Raw genomic sequence first — 15,650 nt, 5'->3', positions numbered from 1 at the left:
CCCAGCAGTCTCGGTGGTAAGCCTCTAGGTATTCCTGCCATATCTTCCCCGTCAAGAAAGAAAAGTAATTTAATGTAGGTATTCGGATTAAAATAAGTAATTGAACTGTGAGTGGCGGCTTTTAACAAAGTAGGTAATCCGTAGGTACCCATATTTTAATTAAGCAACTGTTGGTCCAATAAAACCGATAAGCACTCGTGGAACTTTCCTGATTTTGTTGTGAAAACAAAGTTAAGTATTTTAGCAAAAGCTTATCAAAATATTTGATGGAGAACTTCCATTCGATTAATATTAACTTGATGTGTCTTTGAGATCCCAGGATAAATCAACGAATCATTATTCAATCGTCGAGTCGTTGTTGTAGTCTTGATTCTGAAATTGCACAGCATTTTTGTTCAGCAGAAGGTATACCTTGTAGGTAACAAATAGGGCCAGCCTCTTCAACATTAAATGAAACAATCGTCAAAACTCTATCTTTGACAGTTCCTGCTATTCTATCTATATGTTGAAAACAAGTAATTGTAAATTCTTATCATTACCACCACCAAATCCACGATACATAGAATATCGGGAACGACCTTTAGCAAAATGTAGAAATTCCCACATTTCGTATTAGCTGATTGTCGTCAGGTAGCTTAGTGACAAAGTCTGACAAACAAACACACAAATGCACCTGTAACATTATATCACAAATCAAACTTTATCCGATAACTATATTATTGTAAATCTCAGAAATTCGATAAGTCACAAGATTTATTGCACCTTATACAGTTTTGGCAAAAGGAGACACTCGAATAGGACTCAATACCATCTACGATTTTGTCTTTACAAATAAACTATAGACCAAAATCCTGAGTTATAAGTTGTGAAAATAGTTTTTTATGCAGTTGAATAAGTGTAAAGTGAAATGTACTGACAATATCCAGTGCGATGTCTATAAGAGGCGTTCCAGACGGCTCCAGATCGCCGCGAATCATCACTGATTCCTTCTTCGACGATGGTGATGGTAAGAAAACTTGTGTGTGGTGTGGCTATAGTTTTAGTAATGTGTTACTTTCTTCTAGAATCTAGTTGAAAGATTATGTTTCTTAATAGTAAATGGTGACTCAATTAAAACATAGATCTCATCTTGAGGGTAAATATGGAGTTATTTTAGAGGCTGAAAAGTATATTAAGTTCCTACTTACTCGCAACTCTTACATTTTGGGAGGAGTAAGACGTGAATGGATCGAAATGAACTGAAAAAAAGCCTTAATGAACAATGACACGAAATAGATTGAAAAAAAGCAAAAAAGTCTGGATAGTAAAAAATAACCTAGCCATTCTAAAGTCCGAGATAAAAGGCTAGCTATTTCTATAATCAATCTATGTATTATATCTTGTAGCTAGTGAAGCGAGGAAACCTTGAACACATGGCAACACTCACAAAGGCCGCCATGTCGCTCTCACAGCTGACAGGGAACTGATTGAAAATATATTATTTTTTCTTCTATTTAAGAGAAACTACTTCCTACACCCGGATCGTCATCCTCCTTCCCTTATCACAATTTTATCTGAGATCAGAGCAACATGTTTTCTGCTTCCTTAATCTTCTATCTGTCGTCACCCACTGTGTGCCTTAACATTGTTTCATGCTTGGTTAAAATCCATGATCCTCATTCCTTTGCATCATACGTCCATACGCCCGTCAAATGACGGCCGGTTTCCACATAATTGGTTACCGGTAGATTTTCGGTAAATTCAAAAATATATCGTAGTATACGTAGCTGTTTCGGAAAATCGTTTAAATTCTAATCCTAGTCTCACATGAGGACAACAGATAGGTAGATAGTAAGAGGAGAGAGTTGTGGCTTCTCAAACCACGCGATCAATTTTGTGGGCAATGCTAGGGACATCAGCCATTTTGTATCACCTGTGTTTTGTTTTCTATGTAGGTACATTGTCAGTATTACCACAGGTATTATCATCTCTTTTGGGTATAACCTTATCACAACTTCGTATAGGCCCTAGATAATATTATAAAGCTGATTTTTAACGTTTGTTCGTTGGTTTGAACGCGCTAATATATTTTTATACATAAGGGCTACTGGACAGATTTGAAAAATTATTTCATTCAAAAATTCCTTCGGCTATTTATCGATCGAGGAAAAAGGCATTTTTATCTGGGTGCGTGGAGAAATTCATAACAGGTCTATAAATCATTTGTATGGTTTTACCTGTCTAGAAATGTTTGATCACTGTGTTCTGCACCTACTAATATTTGTTTTACTAATAGGTATGAGAGAGTCTTCGAAAAAGGCCCAAAAACGTGTTTTAAACTTCTTTGGAAGTCAGTTACTTTCTTAAGAATTCATAATCGACACTCTTGTTTCCGAATTAAGAAACAATTTCGACGCGAAACTGCGATGCATATTTCAACGTGACCTATATTAGGAACATTCTCTCTGGGAGATTCAAGGGAAATGTTATGAAAACACTTAGAGTGAGAATAAATATAAATAAATTATTTTAAGTAAAAAAGAAAAATAAATACCTTGAGAAAATAAAGTAAAAACATCAAAAAGATTCCTTCGAGCCGGATTTGAACCAGCGACCTATGGATACCAATGTTTCATACTCTACAGTCCACCGCTCTACCAACTGAGCTATCGAAGGGATGAAGGGGCCGTCGAAATTTCTGTTTATATTTTGTATTAGGCTCGCGTCGAATAGTAGGGTGACGATAATTTTTAGCCAACTTGATACAGTGTTACATAATTGTTGCTTCAACCATTGTTTTGCGGAGTACATATTTAAATTTCCATCATCTTAACATTAAGTGTCGTAATAATATTTGTTATTTTTCCTCATCGTAATATACTTAACTATAATATAGTCGGATGTTAGATAGGTATTAACGCTCAGGGTCACAATGCTTGTTATCAATTTTTATTTTTAGAACAACAATGTTTTCTTCTCCCGGTTATCAGAAATGTAGCAATATGTTGTTTTTGTTGCGCGAATAAATTGACAAATGGCGTGAAGTCGGCGCAGTAACTCAGTAAGTCACCTTAAATCGTATCTTTTGTTTACAATGGCGGGTCGCGTGTGTGGGGCGATGTGTCTCGCCGGCTGGGGTCCGGCGTCCGTCTGTCAGTCCGCGTCCGTCGGCACCGTCGCCGGCCGTTCCCGAGGCCGCACTGAGCGCTGCGATCGCATTCGCACTTCGAGTAATCGGGCGCGTGGCATTCCATATTGGAATTTCGACATTTCTTTTCTAATGACACTGTGATAAGACGGCATGTTTGTATTCCTACTGTTTTAGAAAGTTCATTAGTGTTCACATGTTTTCAATAATGCGTCTTAATTAAGTTCGAATAAGTAAATAAGTTGAGTTATTTGCAACGTAGTTAGCACTCGCAGCTGTGCTGAGACTAGGTCACTTTGTTGACTAGTTTTTTACAGTTTTACGCTAGACAGTCAAATAGAATACCTCACTTAACTTGTTTGCTAACGAATGTAGGTTAATGGAACTAGCAGGCCCTCAAATATGATGACGTGGACTTCATATGCATAAAATCACAAACTTTGCATTTTAATGAGTATCGTTAATTAGTGGAGAATTTAATTAAATTGCACACAGTTTTAGGGTATCCAAACGTTAGTGGCAATTAGCGTTATTTATCGAGCAACTCGCGTAGAAACTAAAAGCGAAGTAGTGAAAGTTTTTCCGCAATAATTCCTTTTGAAACTCGTTCGTTGATGATTTAAATATAAATTCTTCGTTTCATAGGAAACATAAACTGGGATCTAATAACTGTTTATGGGCAATAAAGTGGTGGGAAATATGCATGTTAAACATCACGACACCGGCGACAGACATAATGAATTCGCTGCTGTGTGTGATATCGTGTTCAGTCAGCTGTAGATCGAAGACTGTTTTGGCAAATAAAGCATAGCCAAAATATTTATCTAGTTGTCATTAACACTCTTAATTAGGTATTCATATAGCAATAACAAAATAGAAATAAGTAGGTGTAGACCACGCTAACAAAAAAATTACATCGAAGTATCTTTTATATGGTTATTGACTCAGACAAAAGTACTCAGACCTCCGTAGACAAGGAAAATCACTACTGTTACACCTTAATCATTTTACATTAATAACAAACAATGTTCATAAATCGCAAAAACTATACTGCCTGTCTGCCTAAGTCTTCAACTCGTCTACATTCGTTCATAATGAATTATTAATTTATTCTAATGCTATTGGTACACAATATGGCATTGTTTGCTTTCGATTACTCGGGGTCTAGTAAAAATACGTTTATCTTTAAAATAGGCATAAAGTACGGCAGAATCCATAGAACGAAATATAAATTCATTCAGGATCAGCGAATTTTATTTTCCTCCAAAAATGGTTGATTTGATACTAATCAGCTTTCCAAAACATCGTTATTTTCCTCTAAATGACCAAATATTTATTCTCAGTCACCCATAACTAATATAAACACTAAATATTTACCAATAACCTCAGTCCTGGTAATTGTGGTGTTCTGCACCTAATTATGTTTTAATGGAAAAATTCCGTCATCGGCCGCCATTGTCGTGCAGACGTCGGATAGCTTCAGACTCATAAATTAGCTATAAGTGGGCTGTTAGGGCTAGCCTTAGGTTTGTGGCAGCTCAATAAAAATACGCGTATAATGGACCTTGATTAGTGTTATGTTTGCCAATCTATGAATGTTTAGACAGTTTTTTATGAGTACATTATTATTTTTGTTTGGATCTTTTTGGGACATCATGACAATAATATTAATTATCGTCAAAATTCCATCTCCGATCACAAAACAATTATTATTATCCGCAGCTAGTGACCCTTTAGTGTCTAAATGAAGAGTTGAAGCCTAGTCTACTTTTTATTTTCTTCATAATATTATATCCAGGTGTACCTAGATCCAATTACTTATAACTAAATCAGTATCTAGTTTCGATAAATTGATAGCTGGTGAAATAGAGTTAAAGCGTGTAGGTTCGTTAAACTTTGCGATGGAATACGGATCGAGTAAAAGGCAGCGAAGTGTTTCTAATCGGCAACAGGAAACTTTATACGGATAAATGCTAGGATGAAGGATTCGAGGAAAACATTAGCGTATTATTTAAAGATGAAACGACACCGGACTGGCTGCATTATAAGTACATATTTATACCTTCATAAACTGCTGAAACAGGAAGAAAATATCAAAATCTGTTCACGAATTTCATGACTCATTTGTTCAAATTAGATTCGGAGTTAAATTTAGAACGAGACGTGAAGGAATGGCCAATAAATTATAAAAATAAAGCTCAGTTAACCAATATGCTGCTATTCATCGATCGTTCAAGGCATTTCAAAATTTAGCAACGATTGGGTTATTTTTAGAATGGGTTGGTTGAAAATAAATGGTAATTATAATATGGAATTGACACTGCAAAGAAATCATATTTTAAGCCAGAGACAAGTGACGCCATAGCATAGCAAACCTACATAATACAACATTATACTCAATCTAACAAGCATACATTAACAAACGCACAAAATACTCAAATTGTATGCTAAAATGTCAAACGATACATTTCTGAGTATGTATTGTTTTTATCAGATTTCACCATCGATGTACATGATGTTTGAAACATTTTGTTACAATGAATAATGATGTAGTGAAAAACTTGATTGCCATTGAGTCATTGTTTACTATTTGATGGAAACCTTGTCATACTCTAGAATACGTAAGAAGATTAAAACTGTTCAAGAGCTTAGTTAGGTACAGGAAAAATATATAGGTAAATAATTATTTATCCTTAAAACTATGCAAATGCATCTTTTGTGCAGCAGTACTTTTATAAGGTCATACGTAGCTCAACAGGGCTGACGTAGCCGCTCAGCTGTTGGTCGCCATTGCGGGCCACACAAGGGTCGTATTTGGGTCGAACATTATAATCTGTTGCCACGCGCCTTTCGATCTCGTGACGCAATGCCGCTTTATTTTGCGTTCTCATTTTAAATGTTTATAAACTTATTACATTTTATCGTGTATTATGACGCTCTTGAAAGGTCGTGGGGTGAGAATGTCTCGAAATTTTCCGAAATTATGGTCAATAGGGTTATTTATGCTGTAGGAAATTGTTAGTTAACTTTTCGTCATATTTTTATTAGGAACATTATCTGCTGCAATGTGTGAAAGCGTTAGAGAATAATGTTTCATATAATTTCATAACTAACAGCAATATCAAACAAAATTATCGTTAGTGGTGTGCAGATGAATCACTTTATTGATCAACTACTTTTCCATACTTCCGTTAATGTAGTGGCTATCATTCGCCGCGAAGATTTCCGGCCAGTCACCAGCCCACTTAACATTCATATTTGGAATATTTTACTTCATTCAACAATACCACGTCGACGCGAGCGGTCGCCTTACACAGTGTCATTAGTTTTTAACTTATCGATAACCTTTCAGTGATAATGAGTTAACTTCAAAAGTTATGCTTGTTAAATAATATTAATACTGTGAGAACAGAGTGATATAAGTGCCTTGTGAAGATGTATAGCTTCGATAAGGATTTGTGGCATGTGAGGAGACCATCAGAGTCTCAGGACTCTCAGGAGACTCATAACACTGCTTCTACGGAGAGAGAACGTAAATATTTTTTTATATTATTTTTTAAATAATACTCATAGTTCTTCTTCTTCAGAAATGCAGGGCAATATTAAAATTAAAACGCGAAGCCTTAATGAAAAAGCTTTGGAAGACTTGCTATGAAACTACATAAAAGTTTTTATTCTGTAAATGGAATGTAAGCTCGTTGTTTTTTTTCGTGAAGCCGTGCTAGTGGTTCGTTTGTGATTGGTTTTCTGCGAACTGGATTTGAAATTTACGTTTTTTCGAAGTGATTTTCCGGGAATTTGTGAGGAATTTTATTACTGAGCCCGTCGAAATAGGTACTTAGTTTTATGAAAAATATCTGAAAGCTTCGCATGCCTAAATTAGAAAAATATTTTTCTCCGTCGAACACACAGATTTACGACATGTTCTTATGTGAATTGAGTTTCGTTTGAGCACTGTAAATCGAATAAGAAATATTCATTGGGAAACAAAAGGTTGCTGTATTAATATATAAATACAAAATGGCTTACAGAAACCTTTAATATGTTACTTCAAAAAGAAGGCAAAAAAATGGCCCATAAAAATGATGACATTGCATGAGATGTGCCAATAAATCAAATCAACGAGGTTCCTAAAAACACGTAAATACAACACGGAATTAAGGAAATAAACCACAAATCACTTTAATAACACATCAGGATCATAAAATTGGCTTCGCTCGCATCCTAGCAGTAAATATATGGTCTTACGCATTGCGCACAAGTAAATCGCGTGCTTGCGAGACGGACATTTTGACGATTACTGCAGACCACACTACATACGTTCGGCATTTTATTTTTTATGTTTTAGTTTTAGTCGATCTTTAGGTGTAGTAGTTAATTTTATCTACGTTGCTAAAAGTTACTTTTGTAGCAAATTATCTGTAAATAGGTAAAAATAAATCACGAAGATATACCTAAACTCAAATATGGAGGAAAATTAAAATGTCTACAAAAATGCAACATTTTAAAATTACCTATTTGAGATGTTAACGCTGATAAATATAATTGATTTTTATCAGCAATTGTTTTACAGTATAGAAAAATAATGAAAAATTTAAACTACATAGTCGTATTATGCTCATACTAATAACATTACATACGAGCAATTTAAATCAATTAATATTTACGGATTGTCCCACAATATTCAAAAACATTGTCACCGTAGCATATTCATTATTTGGGCCTAACATCTCTTCTCTTTACAAAATCGTCGTATAAATAATATTAATATCTAAATAATTAATTTATTCCACAAAATGGCCGCTAATTAGGAGTAATTCCGTAGTGGTCCCTTCTGAGTACAATACCTCTCTAGTATTAAGTAGTTGTAGCTAGGGGATTCCTAGATACCGTAATAAGGTTATCAACGATGCTACCCGGTCAGTAATCTCATCTTATAGGCCCCACGGGATGGACCGGATAGTGAATTGTAAAGTGCAGCTACCTAAGTTACCTAGACCTACTCAGAAGTATCTTAGGGTGCGTCTACACGGTGCTTGTAGCTGCAGCAAGTTAACATGCGCAAGTGACAAGAGCACGCGGGTGGGTATCTTGCAGGCCCGCCGTAAGCGGGCGTGCAGCGCGTGCACCGCACGCGGGCGGCACGTCCTAGGGGGCGGCAAATCGAGCAACTTATCACGTAATATTTAAAAAATACAATATCTTTTTACTAATGATTTGATTTGCAAATGCCCCGGGCGGCATGATTTAGGGCGGCAAAATTAAACTATAATTACGTTATAAAAATATTTTAACAAAATTAGATGAGTATATTAGCAATAAAATATCAGAAAAAGCCGGCCTCGCTTTGGTCGTGTCCTGTCAATTTTGACGGGGTGAACCCTTTGCATCCCCAAAAAAATTCGCGCTCGCTGCGCTCGCGACTCCATGTCAGATATCACGCATTGTCTTTGTTTAATTGTTGAGGCATTCTATTCCGAAAAAACATATTTCGCGCACGACGGTTATGGCTTTTTGTTCACTTTGGCTTTTTATGACATGTTTACCTACTTCATGAAAACTCTAAGGAAAAAATCGCGCTCGCTTCGCTCGCGGCTTCGTATTCATTTGCGCTTCATTTCTGTGCATATCTTATCCATTTGACTTTGCTTTGTTTATTTACAGTGGTTTTTATTTGTTTTGTGTCCTTAGACTGAAAAATTTTTGCGCTCGCTTCGCTCGCGCTTCCTTACATATAATATTTGTTTTATGCGTTGACTTTTTTAACGGGAAACCCACCAAAAACCATGGATAACAAATTTTACTAAATTTAAACATTGTTATAGATATTTATTTCGTTAGTTTGAGTTACCCATAATCTGCTCTAAACACTTTGATATACATATGTTGGAACCTATTAATCACAATTTTTCAATACAAAGGGGCCACTTGGATAATGATTGCATAAGGGCGCTACATAAGCTCATTTACGGACATTAGCTAGAGACAGCTTTGGCTCCAATTACTTTTGCAGACCATAAACTATAAAATTTGCGCGCTCGCTTCGCTCGCGCTTATTTACTATTGCTTCTCTCTCCTTGCATCGCACCAGGCGCACTACACAGAAGAGCTAAGTTTTGTAATGATTATGTGGCTTAGTTTTACACTTCAGTAAACAAATATAATTATTGTACCTAATTAAAATACATATTATATAATCTTAACGATTTTTTTTTTTTTTTGACAAAACGCGGTATAATATGTAGTCGTAGGGCGGCATAATCAGTTTTGCACGCGGGCGAACTAACAGCTAGCGGCGGGCCTGGTATCTTGCTTTGATACATGCGCGAGTCGCTGGACCCGCACGTTTATAAAATGCATGTAACCTGCGCATGTGCCTCAACATGCGCAAGCTACTTGCACTGTGTAGATGCATCCTTAGATAGGTACTAAGTGCAACGTTGTTTAAACCTAGATGTTTTTAAATAGATGTTTGCTGACTTTTAACATCATTATCTAACCTCTTGACCTTTTAACAAAATTTTATCAGGACTAGGGCATGCAATACCGGTTAACCGGTTTCGTTTTTACCGGTAAATCGCCCATTTTTGCGAGTTTTAAATTACCGGTAAAAATAATACGAAACCGGTAATTTACCGGTTTTTACGTTTTTCTGATAAAATATAGCAATTGTTCATTTAACGTCAAATCTTTGTTATGTAGCCTGAATATAATGTAATGTTGCGTACATCACGTATTGTAAGAGTGTTAAAGTTGCTGTTTTTTAGGAAAGTAAACTTGTGTGTCCTTAACTATCTCTAGGTTAGATTCAAATCTTCTTTCTCATCTTAATTTATAAAATCTAAACAAGTAGTATTCATTAGGTTATTCTGTTTTTCCTCATAGCTGTCAGCTCATACTAGGTACAAATGTAGCTGATGCTTATTCTTCTTACTCTATGACCTTACTGAGCAAGGGCTTTTACTTCACCACCATGCGGACAGCTCTGAAGACACGGTGGAGCACACAGTCCAGGTGTGCACTGCCTGGGAAGGGTACCGCCGTGTTGTCGTCGAGGCAATAGGCAGCGGCGACCTTTCGCGTCCTTCCCTGGTTCAAGCCATGGTCCGGAGCTACAGGGAATGGGAAGCCGTCGCCTCCTTCTGCGAAGGAGTCATGCTCGAGAAGGAGACGGCGGAGCGACTGCGAGTAGCACCTCTCATCCCAGCCGCTGTAGTGGACCAGGAAGACACCACGGGCGCCAAGGGTCAAGAGATGACTCCCGGCCACCGTAGGCCTCGGTCTGTGGGCGGTGAGTTCGGGTGGCTCATCGTTCCACCGTCTGCATAGACAACAGACCCGTGTCAGCGGCGCGCGTTGTTAGACGGGCTCCTCAGGGAGATGTCAGCAAACCCAGTGAGGCCCAGCAGGGCCAAGGCCTGCCGGGGCCGCGGGATTGTTCGAAAGAGTTACCGCGACCCTGGCCCATAAAACGCCTACTAAAAAACATGGGTTTTAGACAGAAAGAGTCTGCCATTTGATGATTTACCATAAAAAAGGGCTTTCACTTCAATGAAAAATATAGTTTTTACGGTAATTCTTAGCGTTTATCCCGTCTTGTGACGGGGTCGGCTTTCCGTATCTTCCTTCTTCCACTTCGCTCTATTAAATTCTCCTGAATAGACATCTTCCTCTTCCACTTCGCAGATTTTCATGTCATTCATTACGACACTCAACCACCACGGTTTCGGCCTGCCATTGCGCCTTTGACCGGGTATATTGAGATTGAGTATCACATTCACACTGCCGATGTCCTCAGGTGTCACTCCTTTTTACATGTCCGTACCATGGCAGCCGTTTCTCTTGCATTTTGTCGGCGACATCGCGTACGGATAGTACTGATATGTTTTTTGTTACGGCCCACGTCACAAAAAACGTTTACCACCTTATACTTTGCATATTTATTTAGTTTTTGCTTTAAGACTACCCAATCTTATGTTACAATATCACATTTTTTAAAAATTACAAGAATTACCGTTTTACCGGTTTACCGGTAAAAATATTTTTATTACCGAATTTTTACCGGTAATTTTTGAATTACCGAAATTGCATGCCCTAATCAGGACTTCTGATAGCATTGGGCCTTCAACAGATTGTTATATTATTAAGTTGAAGAGTTTGTTTATTCTTTTGGTAGGACGTGCTAACCTCATGAATAACTGGTTCGATTTGAAAAATTCTGTCATCGTTAAAGAGCTTTTATGCGTTCGAATTATATAATGCTGTCTTTTTCAGGCTGTTTTGTCCTAAGTAGGTACTTAGTGTATGTCCTTCGCATTTATTCATCTTTTATTTATTTATTTCGCATAGTTACTTTGCCATTACAGATAGCTAAATCTAATTCGACAATGTACATACAAATATTTCCTTAACTACAACTTAACTATATATCCTTACATACCTACTACACAGTAAGTGGCCCTTGTGAACTCGCTCAGTGTTCTTGTTAGTCAATCTCTATCCATCCAACATTTTATTGATATTCCTAGACAAACTATACAGAACTGCTTTTATTTCCTCGCTCTATTAAACATAACGTATCAATCGTGTGCTCTGAACTATCTTGCCGTCTGCCCGCTTCCTCGTGAGTGAGTATCTGTATCAAGTGAAGCTGTATCTAGGACTCAATCGAGATGTGTCTTTTGAAGCTTGCGTTTTATGCATTTGATAGATCTCTATGTGGAAGAAAGCACCCAATGTTATCTGTGCTAAGATAATGATTAGGAAATATTTTTTGTTTGTTTAAAGGCTCCGAAACTACTGAACCGATTTGAAAATTGTTTTCACTGTTGGAAAGTTTCAATCTTTCCAAGTAACATAGTCTATATTTTATCCGGTAGGAGCAATAGATCCCATGAACGCGCGTGATAAGCTAGTCGTATAATGAAACCAAAGTATCAAACGGGTATCTTTTTTTTCACAATTTTTAATTAAAACGTCTTAAATGAGAATGTAAAACAACAATCAGTTAACAAAAATTTAGTTTTCAATAAGCCCCAGTTTTCTACATAGCCGAGATAAATAACAGTTTGCTAATTAGTCCCCAAATCGATTGGGAACGGGTTCCCAAGTTCGTGACCCCTGTCCGTTACTCGAAGCCAGACGTGTCAACTTACTGCTTACTTGAAAGGGGTTTTTGCTTCGAAAATATTGCTGTTTGGTCTCTTTCATTATACCTTAAAACTTTTAAGGGTGTCATTTTTGGAAGTAAAGAACTGAAATTATAAAGTTTTTTAGTTAAGCTTGAGTTACTGTAACGGTAGAAGGTATTAAAACATAGTATAACATGGTATTCTTATCTCATTCCTTCGTCCCTTCCCTGGTCATACAGAGAAGAGGCCTGTGCCCTATAGTGAAACAAATGCCATGATAAGATGGTATGAACAGTTTGAAAAAAGCCTAAAGTCTAGTAAAAAACACTGACGTACCTACTAAATTGCTAAGTTCCTGTAGTGCTCCTGTAGGTTGTGGACTTGTGGAGGTCATTTCATGTAAAATATTGATATTCAGTTCCATGTAGTTTGGCTGGAAACTGACCTCAACCTAGTTTTCAAAACACTGGATGGATGATGACATTTTAACTATGAACGAAGTATGAATTTAGTCTCACATGGGCACAAGTTGAGGCAACTTTAGTTCCTATCTAGTAGAATCTGAAGAATACTTTTCATTCATCATTCATTCATTTCATTCATAAGAAGGTTCTATTCTAGTGACTGCGAACATAATAAGACGATCAAATCTTGCTATTCTGAGAAGATTGATAAAATCGATAACTCTATTCAAGTAAAGTTTACCGTATTACCCAGGCAGGATTACGTGAAAATGTCTTGACAAGTCTGTGACACTTGACAGTATTATCTCGTTATTTATTTCCTAGAACTTGGTTTATTAATTTATCTGTTCCTATAGGCACGAGTTGATCTAACGCCTAGGACACGATACAAATAAGCATATTCAATATTCGACAGCTTTGTTACTGGGTCGATTTTGGCAAGGGTGGCTGTGTATTATCATTTTATTCCCATTTATTGTAACCTCAATATTGAGCTGTATTCTATAGTAATTATTACGCCTATATTCTTGTTTCATAAATTGGTTTTTGAATCATTTATTGTCTGAACGGTTAACAATATCTAGATTGCTTGATTTGATTTAATTTCCAGAGCCTATCAAGTCTGATTTGATGAAATTAAAAACACAGTTATTAAATAATTTCATTTGTATCAGCTCTATTGAGTGCTTCATTATTTCTTAGGACAAGTTTAACGTTTTACGAAGGTTCTAATATACTTCATCATCATCATCATCTCAGCCATAGGACGTCCACTGCTGAACATAGGCCACCCCATTCGATCTCCACAGATACCTGTTGGAGGCGACCTGCATCCAGCGTCTTCCGGCGACCTTTATAAGGTCGTCTGTCCAACAAGATGGACATGGCCATTATTATTATTTCTGCCCTCTGTATTTGACCCATATTAAGCAATATCCTTCTTTATTGCAGGTAGCGAGAGTCCAACAAGTGCGGTAGGGGCGGAGGCTCCCCGGGAGCTCCCGAACGAGCTGTCGGCGCCCTACGAGGTGCCGCAGTTCCCCATAGAGCAGATTGAGAAGAAGCTGCTCATACAGAGACAACTTAATGTCAAGTAAGTGTATGATATGCTTTATTCTGCTATTCTATATCTATACTTAAGTGAAAAACTGCGGTAAAGAATTACACGGAAAATCGGGAAATCTGTGGTAGAGAAGTTATAGTGGGTCTTCAAATTCATAGTGTGCCCAATAAATAATGACTAACTACTACTGTTTCTAGTAGTCACTTCTATTCAATGTCTCCATTAGTTAAAGTTCCTTTACCGAGAGTCCGGTTTCGGAGAATAAAACATCTTCCATATGGCAGCTTAGATAAATCAGTTTTGATATTAGTGGATCAATTTTAAGTTTGTTTTGGAAGTATTGAGTTATCATCATCATCCACCTGTTTCTATTCCAATTTTCATTTAATTCCGTGTCTTTTCATTTTGTCCGTATTGTATGCATCCATAGTTTCTTTTTTCAAAAAATGATAGAACAATTTAAATAGCGCTCATGCAAACTTGTCATTGGAAAAAGTTATAGTTAAGTAGCATACACAACACAATACATTCCGAATCATATGAAATTGTTTATCGATTTCGAAAGTTTTGTTGTATCGGCATTGAAAACGTTTCAATATTGAACAAGTCTATTATTTGAGCTCAAAATAAAAACGGATTACAATAGAAAAGCCATTGTTTGTAAACAATATAATTTCAATTACAAATACGTCAAGCCTGAACGATTTGGGCAATTGACCTATGGTTTTGCCTAAAATAAATAGGATAGGTTTTACCTATTTCATTCCATGAAGTTCATTCCTGTTTTCCTTAACTTAGAGGACGAAGAATTGGGTCTTACTTAAGCAGCGGCACAGATTATTAAGTACATAGGTATATAGTTCTTTACAACTACAACGTAGAGTTTATTTTGTGCTTCATTAGAATACTTTGACATTACGCTTATGATCTCTATTTGTGAGAGGATCGTCGTTTTTGACTGTATAAGTATCTTAATGCTGCATACGTTTTGCTGTCCTATCCTAGTCAAGTCTAGTTGCCATTTTCAACTTAGTAGGTACCTACTGAAAATTTCCATCAAACTGTACAATAGGGGACACGGGCGGTAGACCACCAAAAGGTGAAATTCGCTTGGCAAGTGCCCGTGCGCTCACGTGAAACACATACAGCACACACGCGCACGTATTTCACTTCTCTGTCTATATCTATCTCTGTCTCTATCACAGCCTTCTTAAACTCGTTTGGTGCGATATATACCTATATGCATATTAATAATGTAGCAAGCAGCCAAGTGACTTAAGACTTTGGCATAATGATCATAAAGCTCATTATTGTTACGATACAAAAATGTTCGGGTGATTTTCAACCGTGGGGTTGTTATTTTGTTAAAACTTATATTTGCTATAATCTGCCAGAGTTGCAATGAAGCAGATAGTCGGTGTGCAAGCAAGTAAGATAGTCGGTGTGCAAGTGAGAAAGTATTAGGATCCACGCGTATCAAAATATGAAAACTATTTAATAAAAACAACTCTAAAATTTAACTAGTAGGTGTATACTTACCTAATTTAATCTACTGAAAATGCTTAGTAAGCAACAAGTAGATATGATTATCGGTTTTTATTTGATTTATTACATAAATAAATATACGTATACCCAATTCAAAATGATATATTTAGCATCAACAAATACAGTTTAGCTATGTCTATAAAATGTATGCTTTACCTTTCTATACATAAAACCAATCATAACATCGATTTGAAGCTCATAATCTTTTCAGTCATAATTAGCAAACAGTCGAAATTATTATTATGGGCCATCATGATGAAATTAGCTTTCTATTTTTTACAAACCTTGTGTAATTTTAGGCTCAGCAGCAGGCTTTTAAA

General features: G+C 36.7%; 1 protein-coding gene and 1 non-coding gene across 8 annotated transcripts in view; one reads left to right on the top strand and one right to left on the bottom strand.

The window, feature by feature from the left end:
* The window catches only part of LOC110377376 (AMP deaminase 2), a 48,107-nt gene that overhangs the window by 10,254 nt on the left and 22,203 nt on the right, over positions 1 to 15,650 (top strand). For 4 of the 7 annotated variants that reach the window (XM_064039618.1, XM_064039622.1, XM_064039624.1 and 1 more), the window contains exon 2: positions 13,674 to 13,815. In XM_064039618.1, coding sequence (XP_063895688.1) covers positions 13,674 to 13,815 — 142 coding nt within the window. Of the gene's footprint in view, positions 1 to 848; positions 1,007 to 3,120; positions 3,283 to 6,479; positions 6,660 to 13,673; positions 13,816 to 15,650 lie in introns of those variants that run through there. The other 3 variants (XM_064039620.1, XM_064039619.1, XM_064039621.1) reach the window with 3 other exon arrangements.
* Positions 2,567 to 2,655, bottom strand: Trnay-gua (transfer RNA tyrosine (anticodon GUA)). The gene is given in 2 exon segments: positions 2,567 to 2,602; positions 2,619 to 2,655. It is a non-coding gene; the product is annotated as a tRNA-Tyr (tRNA).

Source organism: Helicoverpa armigera, chromosome 20 (assembly GCF_030705265.1).
Source record: "Helicoverpa armigera isolate CAAS_96S chromosome 20, ASM3070526v1, whole genome shotgun sequence".
In the NCBI taxonomy this organism is placed as follows: Eukaryota; Metazoa; Arthropoda; class Insecta; order Lepidoptera; family Noctuidae; genus Helicoverpa; species Helicoverpa armigera.
This window is presented reverse-complemented; position numbering and strand designations above follow the sequence as displayed.